The sequence below is a fragment of the Cotesia glomerata genome, linkage group LG9 (assembly GCF_020080835.1).
Source record: "Cotesia glomerata isolate CgM1 linkage group LG9, MPM_Cglom_v2.3, whole genome shotgun sequence".
NCBI classification, from domain to species: domain Eukaryota; kingdom Metazoa; phylum Arthropoda; class Insecta; order Hymenoptera; family Braconidae; genus Cotesia; species Cotesia glomerata.
Genome location: NC_058166.1, coordinates 13,062,709 through 13,089,955, shown reverse-complemented (window position 1 = coordinate 13,089,955; position 27,247 = coordinate 13,062,709). Strand labels below are relative to the sequence as shown.

At 27.8% G+C, this 27,247-nt stretch overlaps 8 protein-coding genes across 11 annotated transcripts; 3 read left to right on the top strand and 5 right to left on the bottom strand.

Moving 5' to 3' along the window:
- Positions 1-10: 10 nt before the first annotated feature.
- On the bottom strand, positions 11-3,327 carry LOC123271258 (transaldolase). Its single transcript, XM_044737535.1, has 5 exons — positions 3,134-3,327; positions 2,636-2,759; positions 2,315-2,554; positions 2,124-2,249; positions 11-531 (listed from the first exon to the last, which is right to left on the bottom strand). The coding sequence occupies exons 1-5, from the start codon at positions 3,231-3,233 to the stop codon at positions 120-122; spliced, it is 1,002 nt and encodes a 333-aa protein (XP_044593470.1). The 5' UTR covers positions 3,234-3,327; the 3' UTR covers positions 11-119.
- A 1,081-nt stretch (positions 3,328-4,408) lies between these two features.
- Positions 4,409-7,792, bottom strand: LOC123271257 (UDP-galactose translocator). Of its 2 annotated transcripts, none has more exons than XM_044737532.1 (5): positions 7,638-7,792; positions 7,434-7,520; positions 7,257-7,373; positions 6,971-7,185; positions 4,409-5,357 (listed from the first exon to the last, which is right to left on the bottom strand). In XM_044737532.1, the coding sequence occupies exons 2-5, from the start codon at positions 7,456-7,458 to the stop codon at positions 4,704-4,706; spliced, it is 1,011 nt and encodes a 336-aa protein (XP_044593467.1). In that variant the 5' UTR covers positions 7,459-7,520; positions 7,638-7,792; the 3' UTR covers positions 4,409-4,703. The 2 variants fall into 2 exon arrangements, with proteins under 2 accessions (XP_044593467.1, XP_044593468.1); XM_044737533.1 differs by lacking the exon at positions 7,638-7,792 and adding an exon at positions 7,588-7,606.
- A 360-nt stretch (positions 7,793-8,152) lies between these two features.
- Positions 8,153-8,889, top strand: LOC123271271 (LYR motif-containing protein 2). Its single transcript, XM_044737547.1, has 4 exons — positions 8,153-8,294; positions 8,375-8,515; positions 8,594-8,667; positions 8,795-8,889. The coding sequence occupies exons 1-4, from the start codon at positions 8,190-8,192 to the stop codon at positions 8,817-8,819; spliced, it is 345 nt and encodes a 114-aa protein (XP_044593482.1). The 5' UTR covers positions 8,153-8,189; the 3' UTR covers positions 8,820-8,889.
- LOC123271252 (membrane-bound transcription factor site-2 protease) lies at positions 8,669-14,653 on the bottom strand. Of its 2 annotated transcripts, none has more exons than XM_044737524.1 (6): positions 14,458-14,653; positions 13,909-14,187; positions 13,499-13,849; positions 13,265-13,423; positions 9,181-9,429; positions 8,669-9,101 (listed from the first exon to the last, which is right to left on the bottom strand). In XM_044737524.1, exons 1-6 carry the CDS (start codon positions 14,530-14,532, stop codon positions 8,739-8,741), a joined length of 1,476 nt encoding a protein of 491 aa, XP_044593459.1. In that variant the 5' UTR covers positions 14,533-14,653; the 3' UTR covers positions 8,669-8,738. The 2 variants fall into 2 exon arrangements, with proteins under 2 accessions (XP_044593459.1, XP_044593461.1); XM_044737526.1 differs by having other exon boundaries at positions 8,929-9,058.
- A 113-nt stretch (positions 14,654-14,766) lies between these two features.
- Positions 14,767-17,668, top strand: LOC123271270 (proteasome maturation protein). The gene is made up of 5 exons (XM_044737546.1): positions 14,767-14,901; positions 15,059-15,147; positions 15,445-15,505; positions 17,232-17,407; positions 17,489-17,668. The coding sequence occupies exons 1-5, from the start codon at positions 14,899-14,901 to the stop codon at positions 17,574-17,576; spliced, it is 417 nt and encodes a 138-aa protein (XP_044593481.1). The 5' UTR covers positions 14,767-14,898; the 3' UTR covers positions 17,577-17,668.
- Positions 17,669-18,653, bottom strand: LOC123271266 (2-oxo-4-hydroxy-4-carboxy-5-ureidoimidazoline decarboxylase-like). Its single transcript, XM_044737544.1, has 3 exons — positions 18,317-18,653; positions 18,096-18,249; positions 17,669-17,849 (listed from the first exon to the last, which is right to left on the bottom strand). Exons 1-3 carry the CDS (start codon positions 18,504-18,506, stop codon positions 17,669-17,671), a joined length of 525 nt encoding a protein of 174 aa, XP_044593479.1. The 5' UTR covers positions 18,507-18,653.
- A 46-nt stretch (positions 18,654-18,699) lies between these two features.
- On the bottom strand, positions 18,700-23,696 carry LOC123271253 (beta-1,4-glucuronyltransferase 1). Of its 2 annotated transcripts, XM_044737528.1 has the most exons (5): positions 23,455-23,696; positions 23,046-23,342; positions 20,672-21,672; positions 20,415-20,595; positions 18,700-18,946 (listed from the first exon to the last, which is right to left on the bottom strand). In XM_044737528.1, the coding sequence occupies exons 3-5, from the start codon at positions 21,670-21,672 to the stop codon at positions 18,740-18,742; spliced, it is 1,389 nt and encodes a 462-aa protein (XP_044593463.1). In that variant the 5' UTR covers positions 23,046-23,342; positions 23,455-23,696; the 3' UTR covers positions 18,700-18,739. The 2 variants fall into 2 exon arrangements, with proteins under 2 accessions (XP_044593463.1, XP_044593462.1); XM_044737527.1 differs by lacking the exon at positions 23,455-23,696 and having other exon boundaries at positions 23,046-23,448.
- Positions 23,697-24,476: 780 nt separating this feature from the next.
- LOC123271264 lies at positions 24,477-25,322 on the top strand. Its single transcript, XM_044737542.1, has 2 exons — positions 24,477-24,724; positions 24,807-25,322. Exons 1-2 carry the CDS (start codon positions 24,653-24,655, stop codon positions 25,299-25,301), a joined length of 567 nt encoding a protein of 188 aa, XP_044593477.1. The 5' UTR covers positions 24,477-24,652; the 3' UTR covers positions 25,302-25,322.
- Positions 25,323-27,247: the final 1,925 nt, after the last annotated feature.

Below are 27,247 nucleotides of genomic sequence, written 5' to 3'. Positions count from 1 at the left end.
TTATTAAAACATCGATAAAATATATTTATATAATTTGTACAATTCCCAATTTAAAAATTCTATAAAATTATTTCGACAAAATTATTTATCAAAAATGAAGTATATGTACAAAATGCGAGTTAAGCTTGAATTTTTTCCTGTAAAAGTTGCTCAAGTTTCCGCATGTCAACGGCAAACTTGCGGATTCCATCGCTGAGTTTGTCAGTGGCCATTTGGTCCTCGTTCAACATCCAGCGGAATTGAGCTTCGCTGAGAGAAATTTTCTTGAGATCGGCTTTCTTGGCAACCTCGGGAGCCAGCATCTTGCGTACCGGCTCGTGACTTTTCTCTAAATCTTCAAGTAGCTTTGGGCTGATTGTAAGAAGATCACAACCCGCAAGTTCTTTGATTTCACCGACGTTACGGAATGAAGCGCCCATTACTACTGTCTTGTAGCCGAATTTTTTGTAGTAGTTGTAGATTTTAGTGACGGAGATTACTCCTGGATCTTCTTTTGCTTCAAATGACTTTTTGTCTGTATTGGCTACATACCTACGCAAAGATATCAACAATTATTTAAGAGAAGAATTACTTTTTACACATATTTAGAAACAATTATAATTATAAGTACATTTTTTTTATGAAAAGAAAATTTAATTAAAAAAAAAAAATTAAAGAAGAAATAGAAACCAACAAAACTTCTAAATAAAAAAATAAAAAATATATATTATTCTTATTAATCAAGAATTTAAGTAAATTTTTTTTTTATGAAAAGAAATATTTAATAAAAAAAAAAAAAAATGAAAGAAGAAATATCAACAAACAAATTTTTTTAAGAAAATAAATATTTAGTTAAAGAAGAAGGAGAAAGATTTGTTTTATCTGCTGAAATGCGAGGGGGTATATAATGAGATGAATAATAATGAAAAAGCTATGCCAGATAAATGGAAAGAGGTAGATGGTGAGATGAAGGAACTTAAAATGATAGAGATATTAAAGGGAGAGGTTAATGTGAAGATGCGCACGGTCTTTAGAAGAATTGAAGAGATCCTGAGGAAAGAAGCGGGATTACGGAGTTTGGTGTAAATGAACAACCACCGCGACAATTGACAAAATTAAAAGAAAATTAAGGGGTTATATGGGTTTCACGGTTTAAAAAAATCGATTTTTTTATATTGTCTTATTAAATTCTACAACATCTCTAAAATATTGTCCTAAAGTTTTAAATCGATCCGAATAATAGTTTTGGAGATACAGTTTTAAAAAGTTAGGCGCTCAAGGCGCTGCTGTATTGTCACTCAAAACTTTAAACGAGTTTTTCTCAAAACTATGTTTTCAAAGACGGTACCCAAGATTTCTCGAGAACTACTCAACCGATTTTGATGAAATTTTAGACAGGTCTTTGAGATATAATTTACAAGGTCTGGAACAAAGGATTTTTTTTTTCAATTACAACTATTTAAAAAAAAATGCCGCAAAATTTTAGCCAAATTTTTAATTTTTTTGTAAAAACCTCTGCCAAAAATCCAATTTTCATTTTTTTTTCCTTTATTCAAGACCTAGTTTGAAGTCTTAACTAAAGCACATATTTTTTTTTTTTCATTTCAAATAATCCTGCTAGGAGTTCTGTTGATCACACGGACGCATCTTTTTTCCGAGGGTTCACCGGAAATGACGTCACATTAGCAGAGTTTTTAATAATTTTTTTTTAACATTCCAGTAATCCCTTATTGAACATGTATCTCTAAGACCGTAAAAAGTTTGAATAAAATATTTAATTTTTTCTACTAAAATAAAATTGTTGAAAATAGGCCATTTTTTCCCGGAGGAAACCCATGTAACTCCTTAAGAAAAGTTAAAAATAAAATTAAAAAGAAATTTGAAAGGTATAATTAATATATTATATAGTTATGTAAAAACTTTGTAAAAGATACTAGTCATGCAAATAAAATTATATTATTATTATTATTTAATTAAAGAAAAATTTAAGAAGAAATAGCCATAAACAAAACTTTGAAATTTATAATTATTTAATATTGTTTGTAATCTTGAAGTCGCTCGTGACTATGCTGTTTATGCGACTATTAAATAAACTAAAATAAAAAAAAAAAAACTTTGAAATAAAAAAAAAATATTCTTCTTACCAGTCAAGAATTCTCCCAACAAATGGTGAAATTAAAGTGACACCAGCTTCAGCACAAGCAACTGCCTGAGCAAAGTTAAACAACAAAGTTAAATTGCAGTGAATTCCATACTTTTCTTCTAATTCCCTGAAATAAAACTTCTCAATAACTAAATCCAATTAATTTAATAAAAATTTAAATAAAAAACATACTTAGCAGCCTGAATTCCCTCCCAAGTAGAAGCAAGCTTGATTAAAATGCGCTCTTTGCTAATACCAGCTTCTTCATACAGCGTAATAAGCTTCTTAGCCTTCTCAATGCTAGCTTCTTTGTCGAATGACAATCTGGCGTCGACTTCTGTAGACACACGACCGGGAATGATGTTCAGAATCTCCTGGCCGAACAAAACACAGGTCATGTCAATAGCTGCTTCTGTTTGTTCTTCCAAAGTGCTGAAGAATCATCAATAAAAAATTAGTACTTGAATGATTTAAAAACTTCTCTACTTTGAAATTTAGATTCTTTAAAATTACCTGCCACTTTTCTTTCCATATTGCACAGCTTTGTCCAACAGGTGAGCGTACTTCTTCTGGTTGGCCGCAGCTAGGATCAATGATGGGTTAGTAGTCGCATCAGTTGGCTTGAACTGCTCCATTGCTGGAAAAAAAATAAATTTGTTAATTGTTTAATAAATTTTTTAATTCGCGGGTAAATTCTAATTTGCCGGTATCACGTGCTCTAGCCTCTGGCAAATTTTATTTAATCTCAAGACATTTTTGGAGTTATAAAAATACATTTTTATTTTTTAATGACTAGATAAAGAGATTAAATAATAAAATGAGAATAAAAACATCTGATAATTATTTTTGTGGTGAGAATTGCAACGAAATAAAATAAATAAGTGATTTCTGAAGGTCATTCCCACTCCTCAGCATTTACCTTCCCCTATGACCTGATGTTATAACACACATATTGAAAATTATAAAAATTATCATATCATGTCATACTTAGGTGAATAAAATAATTGTTACCTTGAAAATCTCCAGTATCAGCTACAACGGTGGTAAAAGTTTTTAATTGCTCGAGAGAGCTCACCATTTTTTGCTTTTTGCCGGCTGGAGATCCGCTCATTTTTTTTTTTTATTTATTTTTGCTAGGTGATACAAGTTAAAATATCATCCAGAATCAACTGATCAGTGATCACTGGTGACGAAATCCCCCCTATGGAATTAAAAAATGGAAAGTTAAGTGAGACGCCAAGCGAGTGTAGAAGAAACTAATAGCTTCGCGGGAAAATTTTAAATTAAAATTCATTTAGCAAATGCTTGATAATTTTTTAATGAAAATTAAGTTAGCCGAGATCTAAAAATTTTTATAATTTTTTTTCATTGAAAAAATTATTACAAAAAAATTGAAAAAAAAAATTTAATTTGTAAAAAACTTTAATAACTTTAAGTGCAATTTTTAGAAAATATGTTTTTGTTCTAATTTAATTAATGGATAAAAATAGAAAAATTAAAAACGTCGGCTAACTTTAGTATTGTATTATTTTTAACAAATAAATCATGGCAAAAAAATGAAAAAAAAATTGATATCTATAGAAATTAAAAAAAAAAATGCAATTTTTAAAAATAATTTTTTTGAACAATTTTATTTGTTAGATAAAATAAAAAAATAATCTAGCGGCTGCTAACTTATATGTCATAAATTAAAAAAGTAGTGATGACAGAATTTGAAAAAGTTTTATTAAATTTTTCATTTTTTAAAGAAAAATTTATAGGTAAATTTTTATGATACTGAAATTAAATGACATCTGTCAATTTTTAGGATTTTTATAACTAAATTATCATTAAAAAATTTTAATAAAAAAATCTACAATTAGAAATTTAAAAAAAAAATACAAGTGCAAATTTTTTAAAAATATTTTTTTACATAATTAATTTTTTATAACAATCAATAAAATTATCAGATGTCTGCTGATTTCAGCATCATTAATTTTTTATTATGTTATGATTATGATAAAAAAAATATTTATTTTATAAAAAAAAAAAATTCTGAACATATGCAAAAAGCAATGATAAAATTTCAATACATAATTGAATATTTATGAATTAATTAAAAAAATATTAAAATAAGAACTTTACTAACAAAAGAATTTCATTTTATTAAACTACAAAATTATTAAAATGATTAATTCTAATATTATTGAACATTCAAAGTTGGGTAAAAAAAGAAGATATAAAAAAGAATATTTTATATTACAAACGAATTTATTTAATTAAAATACATCACAATTTTAAAGTAATACAAATAAATGCCATCATATATTTTGATTAAACATTAAAACAATAATTATTTGATCTAAAGTATAAATACTTTTTAATTATTTGTATAAAAATACTCAATCTTGTCAGATAAATTTGATTATCATAATATTAATATAAATAATGAAATATCCATTAAAATACTTACAATTCGGTGATTGATACTAATTCTCTTTTTTTTTTCTTAGCTAATTAATTCTCTTATTATTCAAACAACAACAATTATACTTTCATCAACGCTCTTAAAATTTAATAAATCACCAATTAATTAAACAAATTAAATTTTCTCAAGTATAGTATGTTTGTCGACATTTTTGTTCTCTACTTTGGGCTGGTGGCCGTACATGAAAATCGAGCATATTACAAAAACTACACCCAGGGTGAACCGGAAAGTCATTTTGAAGTCAAACAAATAAATAGACGCGATGCAGGACAAAATAATGGCCAAGGAAGTCGCGAACCCTTTCAGGATATTGTCTGCGTGTTTGACCACCAACGCGACAATCAAACCACCTCCAGCTTGCAGTAATACCAGGTAGCAGATGAACCAGTCGTATCCAAAGAAGAATCCCTGCTTGCTTATCAGCTCGCCGTCGGTCGCGTAGCAACTCATCAAGCCAAACGGCACTGAAAGCAAACTCAGCTGGACGTTTCTCATCCACACAGAGATATCCGAGCCCTTGAGAATTTTTTCAAAGTATATTCCTGCAAAACCCGACAGGAAACAGGAACCCAAGGCAGCTGCAAATCCTAAAAGATGATTTTGCTCTCTTCCTGATGGCACGTTGCTCGTTCCGTCTTGGGCTAATTGCACTAAGACTACTCCAATTAAAAGGAGTATTAATGCTCCCCATTGTACTTTTAATAATGAACGACGGAGAATTACTACAGCGAAAAATGCTGTGGTCAGTATTTTTAGTTGATAAGTTACCTGGAAATTTTTATAAGATTAGATTTCATATCAATATTTTTAAATGTCTGAGAAAAAAATTTTAACCTACTTGTGTAGAAAAAAAATCGTCTAAAATTGTCTTTTGTTTAAGATCTTAAACGTGACACAAATCAAGACTCTTTTAAGACGCCAAAAAAAAATAAATTCCAAAAGGAGACCTTTGAAATTTGGTTTTCGAATTTGTTATGACAATTAATTTTTAGACATTTTTTAGACGATTTTGCGAGTTTTTAACCGCAACATTTTTGAGTACGCTCTTTTCAAATTGAATTTGAAATTGTTCAAAAATTATTATCCGACAATTTTAAGACTTTTTTAAGACGCTCCATTTGAATGTTCGAAGCTCCGTCGCTGAAAGCTCAATTAAAAATAGTCTCTAAATTTTTTTTTAAGATTTTTTTAACACTATTTTAAGATCATTTTAAGACTTTTTTAAGACGCTCCATTTTAATGTTCTGGGGCTCTGTTGCTGAGAGCTCATCTTAAAATAGTCTCTAATTTTTTTTAAAGAAACTCGCAAAATCGTCTAAAAAATATTTAAAAATTAATTTTCATAACAAATTTGAGAACCAAATTTCAAAAATCTGCTCTTGGATTTTTTTTTTTGGCGTCTTAAAAAAGTTTTAAACAGTCTTGGTTTGTGTCACGTTCGAGATCTTAAACAAACGACAATTTCAAGACACTTTTAAGACGATTTTTTTTTACACGGGTAGTTAAATTCTAATTATTCATGATGATACCAAAATTAGAAGACGTCTAACAACTCTTGGAATTTTTGTAACAAATTAATTATTAAAAAAACTCAAATGTAAAATTTTTACATGTGGAATTTTTTTGGTAAATTTTTTTTATTGCAATTTAATTGTTATAAAAATCTAAAAAATTGTTAGATGACTGTTAAATTCAATATCATTATTTATGACACAAAAATTAGCAGACAATTGACAATTTTTTGATTTTTTTTTTTTAAATAAACTAGGTCCAGAAAATTATTTTTCTGCCCTCCGGCCGGAAAGTGGCAACTTTCTGGCCGCTGCGCTAAACAAAGTTGCCACATTCCGGCTACGTCGAGCAGAAAAATAGTATACACACCTTGGCCAGTAAATAAGAAAGCCTCAGATCACATGTTTGTCAACCTCGGCTTCGCCTCGGCCAACAATTACATGTGATCTGAGACTTTTCTTATTTTACTGGCCTAGGTATGTAATATACTATTAAAAAAATTGCATTTATAATTTTTTAGAGCTTCCAAGTATGGAATTTTTCAAGATAAATTATTCTTGGTATAATTAGTTTATTAAAAAAATTATTAGATGTCTCTCAATTTAAGTATCATTATTATTTTTAAATATTTAAAAAAATTTTTTTTCACCTTCAGTTTTAAATAAAAAATGTAAAATAATAAAAATGATCTTTTAAAAAATTTAATAAGTTTCTATAATCATTTCAAGAAAATTAAAAGAATTATTTTAATTCAGATAATTAAATTAATAAAAATAAATATTAAATAGGTAAAAAAACTAGTAGAGTTTTTGAATAATTATTATCAAGATAAAACTAAATTATCGTCTAAAATAGATAAAAAAAATTACCTGATAAGTAGCAGCATCCAAATTAGATGCTGACACATACAATAAATTATTTTGTACTAAATAAACAATAGACGGAACACATACTTTAAGCGTATCTACGGGTTGCTTAATAATAGTCGTATGCAACGAATGGGTGAATTTAGCAAAACTACCCTCTTCTAAGTACACCAGCACCAAACACGTGGCACATTTAACAACCTCGGCCATCACGACAGCTGAAAGAATTTAATTTATTATTCCGCGATTCATGATTTAATTAACCGCTTTAATGTCAATAATGCATTACCAGTTGTCGAGAGAAACATGTCACCGGGTCGAATGCGTGCGTAACGCATGCTGAGACCCACCAATGCATTTTGCAACGTCAGAGTTATTAAACTTACATATTTCAGCGTCTGGTTGCCTGGAAAAATTAAAATGATTAGAAAAATTGAAAAAAATTAATTAAATTCATTTGACTTACTTTGCAGAGGTTTATTCATTTTCATTTTGAAATTATTAACCAATGCGCTAAACTACTTGCTAAGGTTTTAATTTTTCACTCCATTATCTGAAATGTTAAATAAAATTAATTATTTAAATATTTAGAATCTTTTTATTTTTATGTTAAAACTGAAATTTAAATACTAGTTTGACGTGAAGATAAAATTTGTTTGTAAACACTTACTCAATTATTGAAGTTGATTATTTTAATAAAAAAAAAAAAATAATTGTTGTCAAAAAATTAGCCTGCAATATGTCAATTGTCACGTGTATACGCCGCAACAAATTAGAGTTGAGTAACCTATAAAATTTAACTGACCCTAAAAATGTATAATACTGAAGTTAGCTGACAGCTGTCAATTTTTATAATTTAATTTTAAAAAAAAAATTAATTTTTTTTTTTTTATTTTGACATGTGGAATTTTTTAAAAAATTTTTTTCTTAATAATTTGATTGCTATAAAATTATAAAAAAATTTCTCTAATGTCAGTCAACTTCAGTGTCTTGAAAATGGTCTTGATTTCTAGTACTTTTTCACTAGATTCTAGTGACAGAAATATTTAAAAATTTTTAAATTAAAATAAAAATCTTATTACTGAAATTTATCAATTTTTAAATTAACATTTCTTCACTCGTAATTTTAAAATATTAATTCTTGAATAAATTTTCAAATTTAATTTCCTTTTTCACAAATTTATAAAAACTTCAGTGCTGCCAAATTAATAACAAAAATTAAATGTTTTGCTCCAAGTTTTGCACAAAAAAATTTCAAGAAAAACTTTCAATTAATTTAGTATCAATGTTAAATAAAATATCTAGTTCTTCTATGAACCTCAAACAAGTAAGCTTCTTTAATTATTTTACAATTATATAGAATAATAATTTCTTTTTTGTTTAAAAAAATCATAATATTTACTTAAGTTTTTAGTCCGACAGCAAGTAATAACACTCTACAGGAATATTTTAAGGACTATCAGAAAAATACCTGCAAAAGAAGACCAAAATTATTTTCTTGACTGGGCCAGATCCGAGTTCAAAGCTAATAAAAGTATAACTGATGAGGTAAATTACTTAAAATATAATTACAATAATGTAATAACCTATACAATAATTAAATAATAATAATAATAATTTTTTTAGTTTGCAATAAAGTCTCTGATAGTCCACGGAGAAAATTCGATGAAGGAGCTGGAAAAAAATTTAAACTATTCGAAGTAATTTAAAATTTCTGTAAATAATGTATATATTTACATGTATTTCTTATTAAAAAAAATAATTATATGACTCAGTACATTTTGGTTAAAGCGACAATCAAATTAATTATGAAAACAACACTTCCAGAGCACGTAATAATCAAAGCGATTGAATTTCGTGCGCTTTTTTGTCTGACTATCGACCTGAGAGTGCTTTGAACAAGAGATTCGATTATGTATTGACCGTCGAAAAAAAAACAAGGGATTATGTTTATCACAGCGAGGCCTAAGGACAGTACGGTCACGTACTTGCAGAGTGTTTCTAGCCCTTCAGGGAGACTGGGACTGAAGAGCTGGTACTTCGGAGTCCAGTTCGATGTCTCGACAGTACGATAAATTTCTGCCGCATGGCCTAGAAACAAGACATTTCCTTTATGCGTTGATAACTTTACAATCTGTAAAATAATTCCAAAATACTGTCATTATGATAAACTATTAATTTATTATTTTATTATTGAAAATAAGTAGACTTACTTTTGTTACATTGTCAACAGAAGGTTTGATACAATGAACATCTGATCCTGAACAGTCAGAAAATAATTGACACATTTTTTCAGATTTTTCAATTATTTTTCTAGCTGGTAAACAAAAATATGGTGGCAATTCTAAAGGATCTTGCGAATTTTCAACATACTCAAAACATAAATTTCCATCGTTTTTATTTTTACAGCAATTTGTTACCCCATTTTCGGATATCCATGATGGAATTGATTCATCGTTTTCCTAAAAAATAGTAAAATAAATAAATAATAATAATAATTTTTCAAACCAATTCTGGTCTGAGTCGTACGAATTATTTTTTCAGTCAGATTTATCTTTAATGACAAATTTAGTTATGAATTGTGGCTAAATTATTCATGCCTAGAGGAAAATACAGGCTAACAATATTGCGAAAAAATAAAAATTGGAAAAATTGTATTTGACTGGATAGCCAATAAACTGAAAAAATATAAAAGTGTCCCTGATTAAAAAAAAGTATTGAGACAAAGAAAAAAGTATTGAAAAGAATTGGATTGACTAGAAAACCAATTTTTTTCAATACTTTTTTTTAATCAGGGATTATAAACCAGTCTTTAGAATTAAATAAATATTAAAGTATACCATCGGCTTTAAAAAATGTATTTAATAATAATAATTTAATTTAATTATTGCATCAATTATTGATATTAATGACTGGGAATGATGAATTTTCAATATTTTAAAATTTAATAGGCGATCTAGTCTCGTTTTAAACTATCTTTTTTAGCAGATCTCATAGAAATCTAACTATTGCATTGATCCTCATGACGAAACTTTTGAAAAATTTTGCTATGTTCTGACTCGACTAGCTGAGTCAGAAAGTACATCGACGTTCTAATTAGCGAATTATCTAACTCCATTTTAGAGAATCTTCCATTTGTACAAAAAAACAACTAGTTTAAAATTTATTATTACTTTAAAAAACAGTTTAATATCTAATAGAGGTATAGTATTTTGGTTTGGATCATTCAAATAATTTATAATTGGACTATTGCTACATCAAAATGTTAAAAAATCACTCTCTAAACCCTGCATAAAAATAAGTATTGATACAAAGAAAAAAGTGTTGAAAAGTATTGGATTGACTAGAAAACCAATACTTTTCAATACTTTTTTCTTTGTCTTAATAATTTTTTTTTATCAGGGAAAAATAAGGAATTAGACCAATTGCTAATTAGACCGTCGACATATGATTCAAAAGTTTATGTATGCATGTATATACAGTGGAAACTCTATATAACGAAATTCAAGGAACCGAATACCTTTTTACTTTATAAAGAGTTTATAAAAGAGTTTTCGTTACACGAAGAGAAGACGTATAACAACTAATATTCGAGGAATAAGTACTTCAATTCTAATTAATTTCACAAAACGTCATGAATTTTATTAAATAAACAATACACATAATAATATACAAAGTGCCTTCTACCGTTTTAAAAAGTCGTAATCAGTTATTTTAGCTTGCTGTTTTTTATTTTGCCAATACTTTAACTGAATTCTTTTTTGTATTTTATTTATATCTTGCGATATTGTCGGATCATCGTCATTGAATAAGAAAAACTTTTCTAATAATTTAGTGGCATTCAATGCTTCATTAATACTCGGTTCAACGTCAGTTGGTTCTTCTTCTTCTTCTTCTTCTTCTCCTTCATCATCTTGTTTTTCTTCTCTTGCTCTCACTGAATCTAGAATTTCTCTGTCAGTAAGAGTAGCTGTAACGGCTAGATTTTCATCAACTTCGATGTAACTATCCAAATCTATGTAACTGTCCAAGTCGAATTGTCGACTCCATTCGATCAGGGAATGCTCATGGTTGGTGTTACCTCTTCCCAGGCCTTGGATAAAAAATAAACAGCATGCAACATAGTGATCGAAGTTTTTCCATCAAATTCTATGATCTCCATCAATAACCTTTTTCTGTAATGACCTTTGAGACTTTTAATTACACTTTGGTCCATTGGCTGTAAGACACTAGTTGTATTAGCTAGAAAAAATACCAACTCAATATTACGAAGATCAGATATACAGGTATGAGCTGGACAGTCATCGACAAGAAGCAAAACTTTTCGTCCTATTAACTCTGCATCCCATTTTCGCAATTCTTCCTCGAAAATTTGACTTGTCATCCACGAAGACTTATTTGCTTCATAGGTAACTGGTAGTCGCTTAATATTTCTGAAACACCTAGGGTTCCTTGACTTTCCTATCACCATCAGCTTCCTTTTATCTGTACCACTCATGTTCGCAGCGACTAGAACAGTAATTCGCTCTTTTGAAAATTTGTCTCCCACGCATTTCTCACCTTTGAATTTCAAAATTTTGTCTGGAGTCAACTTATAAAAAATCCCAGCTTCGTCCGCATTATAAATATCATTTGGACCATAATTTTTTCTTAATTCTGTCCATTTGTTATTGAGCCAATCATCAGTAACAAGTGAACAGTCTTGTCTACATCTCTAGCTTCTCCGTTCAATTGACCGAAGTTGATGTTATGGCGTTGCTTAAATTTTCCGAGCCAACTTTCAGAAGCTTTAAAGTCACTTATATTCAATTGTTTTGCGAATTTTTTTACTTTCTCTTTGAGAATGGGTCCCGAAAACGGTAAATTATTTTGGCGCTGTGAATAAAACCAAGACAGCATTGCTTGATCTAAATCTTCAAATTTTGGCCTCTTCAACTTTTTAACAAACTTCCCGTCAATTTCTGCCTGAAGAATTTTTTCCCTATTGGACCAAATAGTCGAGGCAGTAGATGCACTAAAACCAAACCGCTTTCTAACTTCACTTTTTTTTTCACCATTTTCGATGGCTCGAATCACAGAAACTTTTTTATCTACACATAAAGCCTTTCTTTTAGCAGCCATAATGAAACCTTGAAAGTTTGAAAGCAATTAACGCTGTAAGAATGTAAACGAAAAGTGTAGAAATCAAATGACACTATCTGTTTATAGTAATATACATTTGCTTTGGTAATTAGAATACTGAATTTATAATATTTCCTAGAAATATTTATGACTTTGAGTCGATTGAGTGTTTAAATATAGAAATAATAATGCAAACCAAACAAACTTTGGTATTTTCTACGTTATATCGAGTTTTTCGTCAAACAGAGCTTCCACATATTTATATATATATATATATATATATATATATATATATATATATATATATATATATATATATATATATATATATAACATGACTTGTCACGACGATAGCGTCGCCAATTTACAACAGATCTTTGCTAAACTCAACATACTTATTCTACAGATAGATACCGAAGTCAAGTTCGAAGATGAGCTTAATCGGTCAACTAATTTAGAAATGCCATGATTTCAAAATTTTCAAAATCATAAAAATTCATATTTCTTCACTTTCTTACTTGAATAACTTTTGAATAGGATAACTTATTGAATCGTTGTAAGTTGCATCTGAAAACTCTTTCAATAAGCTTCAATTAGAGTAACATATCATATGTGTAATCTCAAAATTATGTCCTATTCCACTATGCCAATTATGAAATTTGCTGTTGCACTGGTTTTTTTTTTTTTTTTTGTACACAATTCTAAGGTAAAAGACGCAGTTATTGACACTGGCCTAGTTATTGACATTTGCAATTTTATTTTAATTAATTAAAACAAATCAACTCTAATAAATTAATAAGTATAATTTTTTAATTATAAATTTTAAGAGAATTGGTTTTTTGAGAACATTTTATTTTTTTAATTATAATAAAATTTCAAGTGTCAATCAACTAAGTCAGTGTCAATAACTGGGTCTTTTACCTTAGTAGTTTTTTTTTTTATTCATTATGAAATCTACTTCCATTTCCGCCTTTTTTATTTTTTTTTTATGATCTTGAAATATTTTTTGTTCAACGCTCCAACTGATTTTCAATAAAAATTTATTTGATATTCAATCGGAGCATTGAACGAAAAATATTTTTAAAAAGGTACTGGATTGTTTATTAAATATTAAAATTTTTTTAAATAATACTAATAATAATAATTTAAAAGAAAAAAAAATTCAAAATGTATTACTTCGATAATATTTTGCTTAACACAATATCCAGGTGTTGGTTCTTTAATTGTCTGCAGTAAACAATTATACCAGTCATCATTATTTTTAACTTCGCAATTATTTATTTTAAAAATAATATTTCGAGCTTCTAAGCCTCTTGCTCCCAGTAGCGGTGAATTCTAAAAAAAGAAAAAAATATGAATAATAAATGAAAATTCCTCAACTTCAAGAAATTGAAATATTATGAGACTCACCATCGCAATCGATGTTACAAAAACTCCAGAATTTGAAACAAACAGAGGGATCCAAATCCACGAGTTCAAGTAAAAAATAGCAGCCGCTACAGCAGCCAGGACAATATTGTGCCACACTCCAGCACAAAGAATCCTCAACTGACCTGGTACTTTAAGCGACTTCAACTGCTCTTGGTTTATCGAGACATACGCAATTGGCAGAACCAATGCCAAGATAAAACCAACTCCGTAGATCTGGACGTTTTCATGAGATGCTGCGACAGCGTGACCTAGCTCATGGAACAGGCTGCAAATTCCTAGGGTTATTATGTAGTACTGGATGTCAGACACTGGTACATTAATTCCAGGGATCTAAAATTAATCAATAGATTAATTGATTGCAATAGAAAGTTAAAGATGATAAAAATTACCATGGGTTCTAACTGCCAGTTGACATCAGCTGTATCTCCAGTTGATTTATTCACAAAATTAGACAATGTCATCTTGATCAACACTCCCAAGGCGATTGGTAGCAAAATTATACTGATAATCACGCCTAAATTGAACCACAGAGATAACAGTTTTGTTTTTTCCATTGACCATTTTATTATTTTTCTGTTGAAAAAAGAAGTGAACCAAACTATTCTGAAGGGCTTTATTTCAAGCCCGGTATTTTTCATGAATAAAAAATATGGATAGTGCAGACATGACTGAAAAATAAATTATTTTTTAGAACTTTATTTTATATTACACTAAAGTTAACAGACATCTGTCAATTTTTTATAACAATTAAATTATTCTAAAAAAAAAATTTGCTAAAAAAATTTCACATGTCAAAATTGAAAAAAATTTTAAGAGCGAATTTAAAAAATAATTAATTTGTTATAAAAATCTAAAAAATTGTCAGATATCTGCTAATTGTAAAATAATTATTTTACAGTACTTATAACTATAATGTGAATAATAAATAATAAAATTACCCGAAATAGGATGTTGATAAAAAATAAAGAACAATGAATAAATCCGATAACTATCAAGAAGTCAACTGCACTCATTATTAATTTTTTTGTTTTTTATTATTTATTAGTAACTTTATTTATTCTTCAATAATAATCGCGATTTGTTTACATTAAGATTCTATTTGTTTACAAACATAGAACATGTGATCGCCATGTTTGAATCCAGGAATCTGTTGAAAATTCCACTCTGTCGTAAGTTTTTTAAATTTTCGCTCCATTTCTTGCGCTTGCGCAAACACGTGACAGAAGTTCGATGAAAACGCGCTTTTGTGATTTAAAAATTGGCATCATCATTGTGAGGATTACAATAGTGAATAATAATTGTCATTCCCTGCATTTACACAGAATTTAAACAAATATACCACTAATTATTCAATAATTTTTTATTTAAAATAAACAAAAATGGTAAGTTAGTTCACAAACTAATTAATTAACGTCAAAATATTCTTCCATTGAGTAGAAATTTTTTTTACACTGAGTAAATAAGTTTTTAGGTTAGGATATTGATATTATTTTCACAGGAAAATAATAATGATTTTTAATTTATTGTTTTGTTACTCAGAGTTTCAATTTGGGATCTTCTCACGAGCAGACAGAGAGTTTTGACATGCCAACTGGTGCTTATGGTGCTCCGGATCCAATGATTCATGGGTATAAATTTACTATTCAATTTATTCAAATTGTATGACGATTAAGTTACCAGACACTTGACAATTTTTTTATTTTTTTTGAAAATTAAACTAGGTCTAGAAAATTATTTTTAAAAAATTACATTTATAATTTTCAAAGCTTCTAAAAATGTAATTTTTTTTTAATAAATTTTTCTTGCTATAATTTATTAGTTAAAAAAATTCTAAAAATTATCATGTCTCTTAATTCCACTTTCATTAATTTATTGGTCATTCGATATTTATTTTAAATTAATTTTCTTTTTTTTTTTATTTGTAGATTGACAAACCCACGTCAAAATCTTGGAGTCAGTCATCCTCTTGAAACTTCAGAACGCAATGTAAGATTTATTTTTTTCTCTAAAACCTGTCTTAAAAATATAGTACTAAAGTTAACCGACGTTTTTTAATTTTTAATTTTTTTTTTTATTTATAAAAATAGAAATAAAAAATATTTATCAAAAATTGCACTAGGGTAAAAGACCCCATTAGTGACGGGGATCCCATTACTGACACTTTCTTTGATTTTGGTACTTATTCAATTAATTAAGTCATTAATTTCTATTTTGAATATATTATTTCTAATCTTTAAGGTAGTACGAGCGCTAGGCGGGGTGTGGATAGGTATCGACTCTAACGCGGTAAAGGGAGAGCAGTAACCATATGATTTTTCTCAATATATAGATATTTATATTAGATATATATAGATATACATTTGACATTAACTAATGCCGGCATTTATTTTTCTTTTGATTGATACACTTTAATTAGTCTGGCAAATGTAAATTTTTTTTAATTAAATTTATCACTAATATATTTACTTTCATCCATAAGTTTTTTAAAAATATTCACCGACAGTTTTATGAGAAAAATACAGAAATGTATTAAGGGGTTATATACAGTTAGAATTTTCAAAAAATCGATTTTTTTATTTTGTTTTCTTAATGTACATATATTTAAGAATACACACAGAAAATTTCATATCGTTCCGGTGAATATTTATGAAGTTACACGCAAATAAAAAAAAAAATTTGTATCCTATGTAAAGTGCTTTTCAAACTTCAAACGCGTTTTTCTCAAAATAGTGTTTACAAAGTCGGTGACTAACATTACTCGAAAACGGCTAAACCGATTAGTCTCAAATTTTAACACGAGCTTCTTAAATATATTTTTTAGTAATTAATCGAAGATTTTTTCTCACCGATAAATATTTTTTTTTCATAAACAATTTAAGGCCGAAATTTTGGTCAAAAATCGATTTTTTTTTTGAGAAACCGCCATTTTGTCAAAAAAATTTATTTTGCTTATTCCTTCGATTAATTACTAGATTTAACATTACTTTAACGAAATCTGTTCGGTTTTTTAATTTCAGAGGATTTAGTTCAGAGATATAGTAGTCACCGCAAAACGTCTTTTTTGAAAGGAGCTCCCGGAGATCAGTTGTAGCTCCTTTCCAAATAAATATTTTTACTAAGACTAAGTCTTAAAATACAGTTAAAAGATCTCATAATATGTGCACAAATTTTTAGATCAATAAATTTAAAAGTTTTCTCAGAAAAAATTCTGGAAAATTCGCTTTTTTTCGGCCTTCTAACTGTATATAACCCCTTAATGTTTGAAGGTTACCATAAGACCAACGTTAAATTGCTCAACTTTAAAGTTAATTATTTATTTAAATAATCGGGCAATTTCTTTCAAATTTTCGGAATTTATTCAGACATATTTAAATTTCATATTAAAAAAAAATCAAGCTCATTATCAAAAGTTGCCTTGGTGCTCATACTACCTTAAGATCTTTAGATCAAAAAAATTTTTAATTTTTATTCCAAGTAGAACATTTTTTCATTGAAAGAAAGGTGCCACTAATGGGGTTTTTTACTTAAATAGTTTTTCAAGTTATTTACAAATGAAATTTTTTTTGTAAAAATTTTTTAAATAAAAAAAATTTCTAAAAAATTTTAAGTGACAGCTAACTTAATTTTTATTTTAAAAATTGACAAGTCATCATCAAAATAAAAAAAAATTTTTAATTATTTATAACAATTAATAAAAAAACTTTAAAAATAGTTCCATCAAAATCGTTTACAACGTGAAATGGTCTTAATGAGAAACATCCAGGGTCTTCACGCTCCAATCCGTCTAGCAATGGAACTGAAAGCCGCTGACCAGGTTGGCCGACACCCATTCTTGCCATCGTCAAACGTTATGCGTGATGTTTTGCTGGCACGTGACGAAGAAATTGGGTAAAATATTTAACACTATACTTTTTTAAACAATTAATAATAATTATTATTAGTTTATTAATCAATTAATTTTGATTACAGATTTGAAGATATACTGAACCCAGTTGAGTTTAGAGAGCAAATGCTCCAGCCTCACGCAGTTGTGGAGAAAAAATTGAGATTGTTATAACTTACTATTAATAATTAATTGATAACTTGGTAATGTACCCCTTATATATCATACATTACATCAAAATAAAATTTTTCTTAATTGATAATTAATCAAGAATAGTCAACCAGATCTTTCAAGCGCAGCTTGCTTATTTTTTTGACTTCTTCTATTGCGATACCCAACTCGACATTTCGCGGATTCTTCAACCGCGATTCAACAGATGAAATTATCGAAGCTATAGAGTTTTCGCGTACACAGATAACAAATGGGTACGAATATTTATTTTTGTACCTAAAAAAAATAGTATTTTTTAATGATGCTGAAATCAGCTGACATTTGACAACTTTTTTTATTTTTATAAAAAATCAATTTTAAAAAAAAAATTTGTTTTCAAAAAGTTTACACTTGTAATTTTTTTTTTAATTTTTTTCATCGTAATTTAATTGTTATAAAAATTAAAAAAATTAATAAATGTCTGTTAACTTCAGGATCATTATATTTTATTATTATTACTTAAATAGATTTTTTTTTACTTACAATTTATTGAAGTTATTAAAAACTATTTTTTCTTCCGTAGTCATCTGATTAATTCCCGCGATCTTCTGCTCATTTTGAGACTCTGTTGTCAAAATTTTTTCATTGTAAATTTCTCCCGTCAACTCTGGATGATTTTTTAAAATAATTTCTTTTTCTATCAGAAAATTAATCATAAAAAAGATTAAAAATAATAAAATTAATTTACAAATTAAATTAATTACCAGAGTCATCGAGATATTCAATAAAGTTACAAAATAAATTTTCCAACTGGCTGACATGCTCAAAAGGCCTCAACTCTTCAATTGCTTCAGTCGCTTCTGATGAATGTTCTACAATATTTCCAAATATTTTACAAAATTCAATCTTTGACATTGAATTGATTTCTTCAATAGTAAGCTTAGTTTCACCCATTTTGAAGTTAAAACTCGACTGATTATCATTTATTAAAACAACGGAGGTCAAGTCACTTATCTTTTATCTCGATAAAAAAATACAATGGGACAAATAAATGGATAAAACAATTATATTTATAATTATAATTGTATTTTTATTTTAGAATATGACTAGACATCAGGTATTAAAAATTTCATATTAAATATCACGAATATATTTATATATATTTTTATATATATAGTTATCTTTGTTTAGTAAAATGTATTAATCAATCCCAACGTATTGTGCATATACTTTGTATAAATTTCTTTTTTAAACTGTTCAAATTGTCGTCTGTTGATGATGTTTTGTCTTTCACGCCAAACTGACCGACTTTTTCTCGTCTGCAAGCCCCAATGTATTGTGAAAACTGGTGAGAGGACTTTGAATTGATAACCAGCGATAAACATTTCATAAACCTAAAACAATAATTAATTTATTGCAAAAGTTTTATAAATAGAAAAATGAAACTGGGAATAAATATAAATTATATAAGATCTAATAATTAAATTTAGAATTCAAAATAACAAACTATGTTTTATTTTTTATTCAATTATATTCAAGATATTTTATAACTTAAAAATTTTTTTTTATTATTGATGACTAGCGTCAAAATTTTAGCCGCAAATTCAAAATAATAATTTATAATTAATGGTTCAAATTTTTTATATTATGACAAAACTATTGGACCTATAAAAATTTTTTTAAAACAAAAGTTGTTTGAAATTAAATTTTATAAAAAAAAGTCTCTTATATTCGTTCCTTAAGATCAATAATTTCATCATAATTTCATAATAAAGTAAGATTCATAATTATTACACCATTTCAACCTTTCATTATGAATCTTAATTTTGGAATTACAGCAAAAATAATGGTTTTTTTTAAAAAATCATGAGTATTTTTTTTTTTGTAAAATTAAATTTTGAACAACTATTGTTTTATAAATTTTTTTATAGGACCGATATTTTCGTCGTAATATTAAACATTTGAACGATTTATTTTTAAATTACGGCAAAAATTTTAGCCCTATTGATGACTTTTTTTAAATTATGGATCATTCCATGTCAAATCGACAAATAGTTGGAATCGATCCCTTTCGATTTGGACAAATAGGACGATAAGTAATGTCAATAACTTAAAATAAAGTAAAAAAAGGACAAATAACGAATTATTTCATGCGTTAAGAATGACTAAGATAATATCGAAAAAATGAAAAAAAAAATTGAAATCAATTTATTATTTAATATTTCTACGTCATGTATTTAATTTTTTAATGCTCCAAATTACAATACTATGTATCTGCATAACTTTACCTTAATTAAAAATTGCAAAAATCGAAAAAAAAAATTTTGGAAATTCAAAAATTTATATTTTTGAAAAAAAAACCATCTAAAAATTTTAGGATCTTTTAAGATCAGTACAAGGTATTTAACAAAAAAAAATTGAGCCAAAATTTTAACATCGAACGTCATTTTTAACGATTGTCAAAAATTCAAAATTTGACAAATTTGACATTTTTCAGAATTTTTTCCAAAATATTTTTTTTTTCAATAGCCCCAAGTGTCCCCTTTCAAACAAACAAAAAGCCATTCCTATATCTATAATAGCGTTAGAGGTATTACAAAAACAAAATTGAAAAACTGGAAAAATTGCGAAATTTTGGATTTGCATATCTTTTGAAAAAAATTTTTTTATTTTTTTTCCTTTGGCAGAACTTCGTTATATGATAAAAGAAAACTTCTGACCAAAATTTGTCCAAATCGAAAGGGGTCGATTCCAACTATTTGTCGATTTGAAATGGAATGACCCTTATCGATTTATGATCTTTCTTTTTGGTTTATTGATTATAATTTTATCATTAATAAAACTATCATTATTATATCTTACTTGAGTATTGCGCGTGTATCCATAGCCCATAAATCTTTCGTCATGTGGAGGTACAATATCTTTAGCAATATAAAAAGGCTCGTAAAGAAATTCAAAGTCAGTAACATTATGACTTATGTACGCTTTTCCAGTAACTATATTTTTATAGTTCTTAGACTCTGGTGCTACATCTAAAACCCATCTGAAAAATTTATTAATATAAACAAAAAATATCAAATTTAAATAATGATAATTAATAAAAAAAAAAAAAAAATTACCTTGTAAAATTAGTAGCGTATTGATTGTGAATAAAAACCTTCCAATGAAAAGGTCTAGCCAAACCTTTGCGGGCCAATCTGACCAACTCAGTTTTATTTCCAGGAAATCTGACCCTGGTATCTATTTCATAAGTAGGAATAACGTAAGCACACTTATCACAGCGTTCAGTATCACGTAAAAATAAATTTATCGAATTGGCAAGCCCGATACTGGGAATAATATCAATATCCGTAAGAAAAACCCAGTCATTTTGGCAATTTTTCCTGGCGAGGTTTCTCATATGATTCTGCGGATAAACATTCCTCACTCGCCAGTTGGTGTGTTCCTTGGAGATCTTGTTCACCAGGTCATTCAAAGTCGCCTCGGGTCTGGAGCACCCGAAGTCCATGGGAGGCTCGAAACTGCGGGGCTGCTTCGAGGGCAGTTTGCTCCTGGGCATCGCTAGAGAAAAATTAATACGCTCGAGAACCGGCGTGTAGCACTTCCTCAGGTACACGATGTACTTCTGGAGAGCTTCGAACTCCTCGTCGCCAGCAGAGTAAAGAGCGACGGAAATCGAGCCGGTCCAGTGGTGGGCAACCTGGACCAGCGAGTGCAGCTTCTCTAAGGAAGTCTGGGTCGCCAGACAGACCAAGTTTGTCGTCGACAATTCCGCGAATCTGGTGCCAATCAGCACCGTGTCGAAGGTCTTGAACAGTCGCCGGTTGTCATACCTTCCCAAGCGAATGTCCAGGTTGAGGATGTTCTCTTTGGAGTGGGAGGTGTTGATTAGATTCATGTTGGGGTTCAAGTACGTGTGAGGGGGTAGGCACTGGGTTGACTTGTTGTCTTCCGGCTGCGACTCGACGTCCCATGTTGTCACAGCCTCGTATTTTAATTCCTCGGGGATCTCGCTCGGGTCGCAGGTCGGGGATTGAAGTAGAAAAAAGGTCAAGGTTATGTTTATTATACATAAGGCTATCACACTTAATAAACTTACAGTTCGTGAATGATTACTCATCTGAAATTTGATAATGTAATTAAAATTATTTTAATTAATTGTTGAATTAATTAAAGGATCATTCTGGTTTCAAAGTGATCAGACCACTGTAACTATATTGTTATACATAGCAACATATTTCTTTAAATTATTACAAGTAGATAAGCCAACTTATTTGAGTGAACAATTTATCGATATTCATTTTCGACGATCACAAAGATTTAGCTTACAAATCAAATAATGTTAACTTTGAAATTCCGCATTTTGCATTAAATTATTATGAGAACTCATTTGTTATCACTGTTATTCGTCTTTGGCAAACACCACCCCCTGATATTATTTATGCTTCCAGTATTGAGGTCTTTAAAACCAAATTATTTGGTTATTTAATGGAGCTAGAGACTTAAATTAAGTTACTTATTATTATTTCCTGTGTTAATATTAATAACATTGTTATCGTTATTGACTTTTATATCTACAGTTATATCAATTCACCTACCCTAGTTAAATCATATTGAAATTAAATTTAAATCATATCATAATTAATCATAAGTATCTTTATTGTTATCTTCATTGAATCGTAAATTTTTTATTATTTGTATCCACTATTGCAAAAATTATTTGGTAACGGCCTTGGCATCATTAAATAAATAAATAAATATTATTTTACAATGTTTATGTGGATTTTCGAGTGGAAGAAAATCAAATTCTTAAAAAGACTGCTGCATGGATTTTGTATGCTCCCGGCATTACTGATTGACTTTAGCTAAGATTTTTTTTTTAATTAAAAAAACTTTAAACGCGTTTATCTCTGAATTATGTTTTTCTGGTTTACGTACATAATATCTTCAGATCGACTGATCCGATCTTAATAAAATTTAAACCACATATTCTTCATAGTAGTTATTGCACCAGCTACAACCAAATAAAAATTTTTATTTTTACTATTTTTTTAGGACTAAAAACTGTGAAAAAAGCCTCATTTTTCAGTTTTTTTTTTTTTTTAATCCGCTATTTTGTTATTTATCAATAAATATTAATCTCCGTAGCTGATGCAATAGCTACGTATATATTGAAGGTAAATACTTTTTGTTTTGTATTTTAGATGAGCTATTATCAAGTTATCACGTACGTCAGTGACATATCAACTTTTAAAGGAGCTCCGTTCACCTGTTGTTTATTCATATAAAAAATATTGAAAAAAATAAAATTAGATATTTTTTGTGTTATTCAAGAGTGTATGTGTTGAACTGAATAAATTTTATATTAATATCCATAATAGTTTCTATGTATAAAAATAATGAATATTTGCTTTTTTTCGAGTGCCGGAACCAGAAATGATCCCTTATAAGATAATTTTTTTAAAAACAAAAAAATTAATGAAATATTCTTACCTGAACTTTTTGAAAATTCCGTCTATCTTTTACTAAAATTATTGAATTTCTTCAAACAAGTTCTAGGTCTAGACACTGGATAACTATTACAATCCAATGCTAATAAATGACATGCTGGTGTCATTATTCCAAGTGATAAATTATTATTTATTTCGTGTCAGACTACTCGAACTGTCTTTCATTCCGTGATAAATATTTACTCACGTGTTTCAAAATCAACTGTCATCTTTAGTTATCTCAGACTGTTTTAAACTCCGACTACAGGTCCACGAGATTTAGAATTTAAGTTTCTTTAGTCTAAGGTTGTACAAAAAAGTGTGATTTATAAAAAATAAGGTTTTTTATAAGCTACAGTTATAGTTATAGTTAGTGAAGAATATCCTTCTATTGGGTTTCTATCAATACTTACGGAATATTATTCCACCCATGTCTTGGACATGGCGCGCGCATCCTGGAGCGATCGATTACTTCAAATATAGCAATCTATGCAATGCCAAATAATGTAATGAAGGAATGCCAGCAATTACATTACTTATTCACCATTTACTCTAGGACATGTCATACTTTTCTTCAGTGTAATTTATTATAAATTTATATGCATTAAATTTTCGATACTTTATCATCCAAATCCTAAAATGTTTATTATTTTTTGAACCTGAAAATATTTATTAAAATTAATTTAGCAGATATTTGATAATTTAAAAAATTTTTTTAAAGATAAATTATTAAAAAAAAAAATATTTACATGTATAAATTTTAATAAATTAAAAATGCAATTTTTAAAAAATAATTTTTCAGAACAAATTTATTAGTTAAATAAAATAAAAAAAATGGTTAATTGACTGCTAACTTTAATATCATTAATACTTTGAATTAATTTTTGAATAAAAAACTACATGAAAATTAATTTAGCAGATATTTGATAATTTTAAGAATTTTTTTAACAAATAAATTGTGGCAAAAAAAAAATGGAAGAAAAAATTGACATGTAGAAATTTAAAAAAATAAAAAATTCAATTTTTTTTTAAATAATTTTTTGGAAAAAATCTACTTTTTAAAAAAAATAAAAAAATGGTTAAGTGCCTGTTAACTTTAATGTCATAAAAATTACACGATAATGAAATAAGAATAAAAATAAAACATACGCTCTCTCAGCTGTGATTTTTTTTTTAATTTCTTTAATTCATTTCTTCTTTCAATAATCTTCATTTTTTAATTAGAAAAATATTTTTACAAACTTCACGTTTTCCAAAATGTCAATTTATGTTAAAGATTCGTACATATTTTAATAATTAAATTATAAAATATAAACATGGCGTTAAAATAAACACAGAAGAAAGTAATGGCGCGAAAATTCAAATCCAGCCAATCAGTGAAATTTATTAAGTCAACAAAAAAAGACTAGAAACTTGGGCCTAAACTTTCACCCGAGTAAACGTTTCAATTTCCATTATCCATTACTGACATCAGTTACAATATTATGCTCTACCATGTAGATGCTCGGGTGAAATAACTTTATTTAATTTTTGTTTATTTTTTTTATTTTGTCCGTCTAAAAAATAATATAATACTCACTGATAATATACTCAGAAAAATAAAATCTAAATATGTATCTGAAGATACTTGTACTGTTTTTGTGTCTAGAACTGGGTATAACCTTCAACCAAACTTCTGAAACAGTAATTAATTAATTGATCACTAAAATTTATTGTATTTATATTTCCTTGCAATCAATAAATATAAATAATAAAATTTTTCTAGCCGAAAAAACTCTCGAAAAGCAACGTGACCGTAGCAGAAGGAATCACCTTGACCAACGCATCCTACAGTAGCTTAGACACCAGCAATAAGTCGCTAATTGAACAGCGCAATGTGAAGCCACGGAAAGGAGTAATTAGCAAGACAATTGTTGCGCGAAAGGGAGTTGAAACAGCTGAAAACAGTTCGCATTTAAATTCTTCACATTCTTTAAGTGAAATCTCAGACAAACATGACAATAATAAAAGTGTAAAGCCAAAACCAACTGTGACAACCGTTGACGATCTTGAAGAAGAGGAAAAAGTCGTTAAAAAACCCCTAAAATCTTCGGATACTTCTAATAAATTAAATTATATATTACCTGTTGTTGCAACGATATTTTTATTACCGATTGTTATTGTTTTTATAATGTTTATTTATAATAATTACTGCGACTGCTGGGAAAAGCGGCACTATCGTCGCATGGACTTCCTCGTTGATGGAATGTATAATGAATAATTAAATTTAATTATCAAATTATAATTATTATTTTTATTATTTATTTAATTAAGAAAATAAGAAAAATTTTATCTCCGGCGTATTTATAAGATGAAATGAATTTTTTTAATTTAATTGAACTGAACTTGTGCCTTTTCCATGTTTCATATGTTTTTCAGCAATAGTTAATTTATTATAATGTTTTCGAAGGTAAAAGGCCCAGTTATTACCACTAGCCTAGTTGTTCGACACTTGCAGTTTTATTCTAATTAAAAAACTAAAATGTTCTCAAAAAACCAACTATCTTAAAATTTATAATTAAAAAATTATATTAATTAATTTGAGTTGGTTTTTTTTTTTTTTTTTTTTTTTTTAATTAAAATAAAATTGCAATTATCAATAACTGGATATTATTACCTTATAAATAGATCAGAATTTCGCAATAAACAAAATTTGTTTATTTATTTATTTTGTTTTGTATAAGTCAATGTGGTCATATGTCAAAAACTAATTTATTTGAGAGACTAAGAAAAATTTTGCAACGGGTTTATCTTTATCGTAAATTGGTTTTGATATTTTTTCAGCAATAGTCATTTATAATTTAAATAATTGAGAACGTAAGGAAAATTTTGTGACGAGCAATTATTATTTTTAAAGGAATTTTTGTAGTTTAATTTGGTATCGTCAAAAAGGTCTTGATAAGAATTAGTGCTTTTTGGTTTTATATATTTTTTAGTAGTCAATTTTTTATGCCAAATTTTTGGAAGAGTTTTAAATAGTTTGTTGGTTACATAAATTCCATCAGATGTGTGATCATAAAATTATTTGTAATTGATCCTGTGATAGCACAATTATTTTTTAAATTTATTTAAAAAGTACCTAAACTACGTATAGGGTAGAAGTACCGTTTGTGGCCAGTGTACCTTTTTGTTCACTTTATTTTCAAATTTTTATAGAAATATTTCTATGAGCGCAAGATTTTATGAATTCAATTTGTATAAATGTACTAATTCATAAATTCTATAAAAATTCTACTTAAATAGTTAAATTTTTTACAAATTCACTAAAATGTATTAAACATTGTAATTATTAAGGGGGAACACCACTGTGACGATCGAAAGAAAGAGGTAGTTTTCGGGAATTTTTTTGACAGAGAAAATAAAAGTATTTGGGAATCGGATTTTTTTTATTTTATTAAGGGTACATGGAATATTATTACCCTAAATTTTTATTAAAAAACATTTAATTATAACAAAATTATTAACAATCTCGCAGAGCATTAGAAAAAATTTCCCCCTCCATGGTCGGTTCAATAACTCAAAAACGAATCATCTGAAAATAAAAACCCAAATTGCTTTTTAATTAGTAAGGATGTAGTTATCGTCGCACGTATGGAATTTAAAAAATTTTTATTTTAAAGATTTTTTTAGCCGGGTTAAAACAAAAAGAAAACAGTAAGAATAGAGAGAAAATTTTCAATCAGTCGCCATTTTTTTTTTTAATTAAAATTTTCAAAATTCCGTACGTACGACGATAACTACATCCTTACTGATTTAAAATCAATTTGGGTTTTTATTTTCAGATGATCCGTTTTTGAGTTATCGAACCGACTATGGAGGGGGAAATTTTTTCTAGTGCTCTACGAGATTGTTAATAACTTTGTAATAATTAAATATTTTTTAATAAAAATTTAGGGTAATAATCTTTAATGTACCCTTAATAAAATAAAAAAAATCCGATCCCCAAATTCCTTTATTTTCCGTCAAAAAAATTCCCGAAAATAACCTATTTTTTTCGATTGTCACAGTGGTGTTCCCCCTTAACCCTGTTAATGGCTTGACTGTTGGGTTTGTTTATTTAAATAAAATAAAATAAAATAAAATGTCAAGTGGCCAAAAATGATCCTAAGATGACCAAAACCGGTACTTCTACCCTAGTATCAGAAATATCAAAAAATCATTAAGATA

Bases quoted from the DNA above. Each gene is read 5' to 3' on its own strand.
- LOC123271258 (XM_044737535.1), bottom strand. From the start codon at position 3,233: ATGAGCGGATCTCCAGCCGGCAAAAAGCAAAAAATGGTGAGCTCTCTC. The intron at 2,555-2,635 runs GTAATTTTAAAG...ATGATTCTTCAG, and splicing joins TATGGAAAGAAAAGTGGCAG to CACTTTGGAAGAACAAACAG. The intron at 532-2,123 runs GTAAGAAGAATA...ATCTTTGCGTAG, and splicing joins GTTGGGAGAATTCTTGACTG to GTATGTAGCCAATACAGACA.
- LOC123271257 (XM_044737532.1), bottom strand. From the start codon at position 7,458: ATGAAAATGAATAAACCTCTGCAAA. The intron at 7,186-7,256 runs GTAATGCATTAT...AAATTCTTTCAG, and splicing joins CATGTTTCTCTCGACAACTG to CTGTCGTGATGGCCGAGGTT. The intron at 5,358-6,970 runs GTAATTTTTTTT...AAAAATTTCCAG, and splicing joins TGGATGCTGCTACTTATCAG to GTAACTTATCAACTAAAAAT.
- LOC123271271 (XM_044737547.1), top strand. From the start codon at position 8,190: ATGTTTTGCTCCAAGTTTTGCACAAAAAAATTTCAAGAAAAACTTTCA. The intron at 8,516-8,593 runs GTAAATTACTTA...TAATTTTTTTAG, and splicing joins ATAAAAGTATAACTGATGAG to TTTGCAATAAAGTCTCTGAT. The intron at 8,668-8,794 runs GTAATTTAAAAT...CAACACTTCCAG, and splicing joins AAAAATTTAAACTATTCGAA to AGCACGTAATAATCAAAGCG.
- LOC123271252 (XM_044737524.1), bottom strand. From the start codon at position 14,532: ATGAGTGCAGTTGACTTCTTGATAGTTATCGGATTTATTCATTGTTCT. The intron at 13,850-13,908 runs GTAATTTTTATC...GATTAATTTTAG, and splicing joins ACTGGCAGTTAGAACCCATG to ATCCCTGGAATTAATGTACC. The intron at 13,424-13,498 runs GTGAGTCTCATA...TTCTTTTTTTAG, and splicing joins TTGTAACATCGATTGCGATG to AATTCACCGCTACTGGGAGC.
- LOC123271270 (XM_044737546.1), top strand. The intron at 15,148-15,444 runs GTATAAATTTAC...TTTTATTTGTAG, and splicing joins CCGGATCCAATGATTCATGG to ATTGACAAACCCACGTCAAA. The intron at 15,506-17,231 runs GTAAGATTTATT...CTTTAAAAATAG, and splicing joins TTGAAACTTCAGAACGCAAT to TTCCATCAAAATCGTTTACA.
- LOC123271266 (XM_044737544.1), bottom strand. From the start codon at position 18,506: ATGGGTGAAACTAAGCTTACTATTGAAGAAATCAATTCAATGTCAAAG. The intron at 18,250-18,316 runs GTAATTAATTTA...ATTTTCTGATAG, and splicing joins TGAATATCTCGATGACTCTG to AAAAAGAAATTATTTTAAAA. The intron at 17,850-18,095 runs GTAAGTAAAAAA...TATTTTTTTTAG, and splicing joins TTTAATAACTTCAATAAATT to GTACAAAAATAAATATTCGT.
- LOC123271253 (XM_044737528.1), bottom strand. From the start codon at position 21,672: ATGAGTAATCATTCACGAACTGTAAGTTTATTAAGTGTGATAGCCTTA. The intron at 20,596-20,671 runs GTAATTTTTTTT...TAAATTTTTCAG, and splicing joins TACGCTACTAATTTTACAAG to ATGGGTTTTAGATGTAGCAC. The intron at 18,947-20,414 runs GTAAGATATAAT...TTATTGTTTTAG, and splicing joins GATACACGCGCAATACTCAA to GTTTATGAAATGTTTATCGC.
- LOC123271264 (XM_044737542.1), top strand. From the start codon at position 24,653: ATGTATCTGAAGATACTTGTACTGTTTTTGTGTCTAGAACTGGGTATA. The intron at 24,725-24,806 runs GTAATTAATTAA...AAATTTTTCTAG, and splicing joins TCAACCAAACTTCTGAAACA to CCGAAAAAACTCTCGAAAAG.